Here is a 4,393-nt window from a genome sequence, read left to right on the forward strand (position 1 = left end):
ACAACCCCTTAGAATCCCAGGAATCCCAACTCTTCTCTCTCCTTCTTGAAGATTTCAAAGTACTGGAAGATGGTAGTAACAGCGAGGAGAATTCCAGTTCCAGAGCCAATGGCACCGAGGAAGTCAGCGAACACTGTGAGAGCACCAATACACATGCCTCCAAAGAGAGCAGCTGTGGGGATATAACGGTTGAGGACATCAATGAGAGCAGTGTCACGATATCCCTTCATTGTCAATCCATCATCTCGGAGTTGTTTTGCCACATCACGAGCCGAAGTACCAGAGAATTCGATCCAGAGTCTGGACACACCAGCACAAGCTCCCAGCATGAACAATACATACACAACCACTTGGAAGGGATCGGCAAGAGCATCAGAGAAGGAAGCAGGAGGTGTGAGATAGTAGATCAGACCGCCAATGGGACGACTCTGCTGTTGATCATGAGACCACTTACCAAGGAGACCCACAAGGAAGTTGGCATCCCACTTCCGAGAGAGCATCTGAGAGATGATCATGAGATTTGAGGTGAGAGAGGAGATGATGATAATCGGAGTATTGCTGGTATAGAACAGCTTGATAGGATACACACCCTGTTGTCCACGATACTTCGGATTCTTCACTGGCAACTCCACACGGAAACCCTGGAAATAGACCACCACCAGGAACACCACCACTGTGGCCAGCAGATTCGCAATGTTCGGGAGACCAGGACGATAGAAGGCATAACGCAGAGCACGCACCTTATCCTTTCGAGTGATCAGCAGATGGAACAGAGCAATGATTGCTCCCTCAAACTCCTTACCACGACCATTGTCAACAGTCGTGGGAGAGAATGCACGCCACACCACAGATTCACAGATGTTCGTAGCAATGAACAGCGAGATACCCGAACCCAGACCATAACCCTTCTGAAGCATCTCATCCAACAACAGAGCAATAATACCTGCGAATGACAGCTGGAAGATCAACAGTGTGCATGTGAACCAACCCAACTCACTCGCTGGACCATACATACCAGACACCACATACACAAACGCTGTACAGATCGTCAGAATCACACCAAACAGCTTCTGGACACTCTCGAACAACTGACGCTCTTCCTTCACGCTCTGGTCGAACACAATCAGCTTCAGACCAGTCAACAGCTGCATAATCATACTTGAAGTCACAATTGGACTAATTCCCAATTCCATAATCGTGCCTCTAATCCATCACCTCTCACCTCTTCTCATACCTGTTTGAAGCCATGATTGCACGAATCCAGTAAAGGGGATCTGAAGAACTGGCATTGGCAATTCCATACAGAGGAATCTGACAGCACACCAAATACACAAACAGAGCAACCACAGTCCACAAACAACGCTCACGGAAAGGAACCTACACATGAGAGATCTAAATACACTCACCTTCTTCTCAGGGTTCTTCACCTCAGGAAGGAAGCCACATAAGGGCTCACAAATGTGAAGGAGATCAACTACATCAATGTTAGATGTGGATTACGCAACCAATTCACGGCTTACATTTCATGATGAACTGAAAATGAGGAAATGCAAAACACAAAACCGTACTACCGGTTTGAATAAGAAAAAAACCTTGAATAATTTGTAATGTGATAATGAAACCGGATTTGTGAGCCAAATGTTTGGAAACCATAATTAACGAAGAAGCTAGCATTTCCAACCGTTCCATGACTATTCAAACCTCTGTGCATCCAGAGACATAATTTCAAGAACAACACAAAGATAACGCAAGAAAGGTGTCATTCTCTTTCTTATAATTCAATAGAAAATTAAGACCATTTCCATAATAATAGTACTACGAGAAAGAAACAATAATGGAGACTGACCTATATAATATGTGCCAGAATCATATGACCATTATTATTATTCTTTGCAACAAGTATTATTTTCATGGGTATCTTCTCATGCTGTAAACGTGCAATAGAATCGTTACCTTCTGCAGAATCTGAAGTTGGTATCAAGTGGATATTGAGGATAAGTAGATAGAGCCTGAAAATGATGTTGTTACAGATGAACCAATAGGCGTAGAAGATAATCTTCATGAAAAGTCGTATCATAGCAGTGATTCGGAGATTCCGATTGACTTCATCGAAGATGAAGAGGAAACGCTTCGAGGAGTTTCAAATGTAGTATATCGAAAAGAGTGATCTCTTCAAACAAGATTCACAGAGTAGATATGTTCAAACCATTTATTCGTTTACGTCAGAGCAATTGGGTTCGGGAGCAACCGGTCCAATCCGTGCCGTTATCAATCGGTAGGTATCTTATCTAGAGATCACAAATAGTCAAACGGGAATCAAATTCGCAATGAAAACGATTAATATGTTTGGATTTGCCTCATCCCAACGAGATCGCCTTTTGCAGGAAGTACTTATTTTGGGTCGACTTCACCACCCTAATATTGTTAAACTCTATGAAGTGTATGAAACTCCAAATGCGATGTATTTGATTATGGAGAGGTTAGGTGGCGGCGAATTGTATTCTCGGCTTGTGAATAGTCCAAGTGAGTAGCATTGAAGTGAAGTAAGGAATAGTGGGAAAGTTTTCAGAAGAATATGCTAAAGGAATCATTCGACAGGTGTTGAATGCCATTTCTTATCTTCATGAAACGAAAAATATAGCCCATCGTGATCTAAAGTACGTATTTAAGTTTGATATAAACCATAGGCTCGCGAACATAATGTTCACAGATAATAAGAGTGATGAAATCAAACTCATTGATTTTGGTTTAAGCAAAGTATGTTTGCGTTTTATGATCTGAATTTAGTTTGTAACGGAGAAGGATTATATGCATAGTCTTGTTGGAACTCGTTATTATATTGCTCCTGAAGTGTTTATGAATGATTTCAAAGGTATTGGATATGGAAAATCCTGTGACATGTGGTCCATTGGTATCATCACATACTTTCTATTAACAGGCCACAATCCGCTTCCTCCCCAAATGGGAAGTATGCCATTTGAGCAAATTCACATTGATCGCATTCCATTTCCAAAACGATACTGGAGTGAGTTATCTCCAGAATCAAAAAGTTTTGTTCAGGGACTACTGCAAATTGATCCAGTCAAACGAATGACAGGTATGACAAAGGATGGATTAGGAATGTAGTGCATGAGGCTCAGAACCATGAGTGGTTTAAGTCGTTATCTGTTTATCATCCTACAGTTATTCCAAATAGCATTCTAGTGGCAATGCAGGAATTCCAAGGATATAATCACTTGAAGAAGGCTGCTTTGACAGCTGTAGCTTATCATTTGAATAATGTAGAACCGAAGTCTTTAGATAAACAATAGAATGACTTAATGAAGTTAAGTGATGCATTTGAATACTTTGACAAGCACAATGATGGTGTGATTACATTTGAAGAAGTAAGGAATTCTAGTATAGTATATTGTAGTTTCGAGATGCTCTGAATACATTACGAGTCAATGAGACTAAGAACTCTGAAACGGGATCTTTTAGCATAACTACAGATGAAGACAAACTTCGAAAGTTATTTGATGACATTGATTTTGATCATTGTGGTAGTCGTATTGGTTCCATCTTAAATTAGGTTATATTAATTATTCTGAGTTTGTTGGTGCCTGTTTGGCTCGTAAAGAAGGTCTTCGTCGGGAATATGCTGAATTGATCTTCAAATTGTATACAAATACTTAGGATTTTATTACTAGAGTTGATCGTGACAATGAAGATTTCATCTCAATTGATGACTTGCATCGTTTTTTTGGAGATGATATTTCTGTTGACGAAATTGAGGCTGTAATTAAACAGACCTTTGGCTGTAAGAAAGAGCAGCTCACAGAACAAGATTTGGAAATGATCTTGAATACTAAGGTGTGTTGTATTGGATTCGATTTATCATTAGATGATTACAAGCAATCATACAGAAGCATTAGTAACTATGCAGTCACAACATGAAGAGAATTACCAACCAGACCAATCTTATGTAACAGTTTCCTCTCTCTTCTCTCGTATTCAATCAAGTGAAACACCTGATATAACTCTACAGTCGAAATCTCTTGAAGAGCAAATTATACTTCCTTCTCTGCCTCCTCGAGTGAAATCCGAAGCCGATAAGGATGAATTGATGAGACGATCCAAAGCTTTGTCGGTAGCTGATGAATTGGCTTCAGTCAGCGTAAAATCCCTCGGAACAGCGAATTCTACAATGGCTTTTGGGAGCGTCCCGCTAGTTCACTAAGGTGTTTCATGTCACAAACAAAATCTAGAATACAATTTAACCACAAGAAAACACAGAGAAACGAAAAATGTGTCTCTTAGTAGAAGAAACCAATGACCTTTCCACCCACATGCTTGCGCTTAGCCTCCTCGTGGTCCATAATTCCCATCGAAGTGGTCAACACAATATGTCCGA

The 4,393-nt window shown here is 40.5% G+C and overlaps 2 protein-coding genes across 2 annotated transcripts; one reads left to right on the top strand and one right to left on the bottom strand.

The window, feature by feature from the left end:
• Window positions 1-8: 8 nt before the first annotated feature.
• JH06_5170 (protein transporter SEC61 subunit alpha) lies at window positions 9-1,385 on the bottom strand (the record flags this gene model as incomplete). The annotated part of the gene is made up of 2 exons (XM_014669525.1): window positions 9-1,201; window positions 1,235-1,385. 2 exons carry the CDS (start codon window positions 1,383-1,385, stop codon window positions 9-11), a joined length of 1,344 nt encoding a protein of 447 aa, XP_014525011.1.
• A 525-nt stretch (window positions 1,386-1,910) lies between these two features.
• On the top strand, window positions 1,911-4,219 carry JH06_5171 (calcium-dependent protein kinase; the record flags this gene model as incomplete). Its single annotated transcript, XM_014669526.1, has 13 exons — window positions 1,911-1,974; window positions 2,007-2,163; window positions 2,195-2,275; window positions 2,306-2,523; window positions 2,555-2,657; window positions 2,688-2,757; window positions 2,788-3,097; window positions 3,127-3,281; window positions 3,312-3,386; window positions 3,416-3,542; window positions 3,572-3,659; window positions 3,690-3,852; window positions 3,884-4,219. The coding sequence occupies 13 exons, from the start codon at window positions 1,911-1,913 to the stop codon at window positions 4,217-4,219; spliced, it is 1,947 nt and encodes a 648-aa protein (XP_014525012.1).
• Between the last annotated feature and the right edge of the window lie 174 nt (window positions 4,220-4,393).

The sequence above is a fragment of the Blastocystis sp. subtype 4 genome, assembly GCF_000743755.1.
Source record: "Blastocystis sp. subtype 4 strain WR1 chromosome Unknown seqid_0510, whole genome shotgun sequence".
Lineage (NCBI taxonomy): Eukaryota > Bigyra > Opalinata > Blastocystidae > Blastocystis > Blastocystis sp. subtype 4.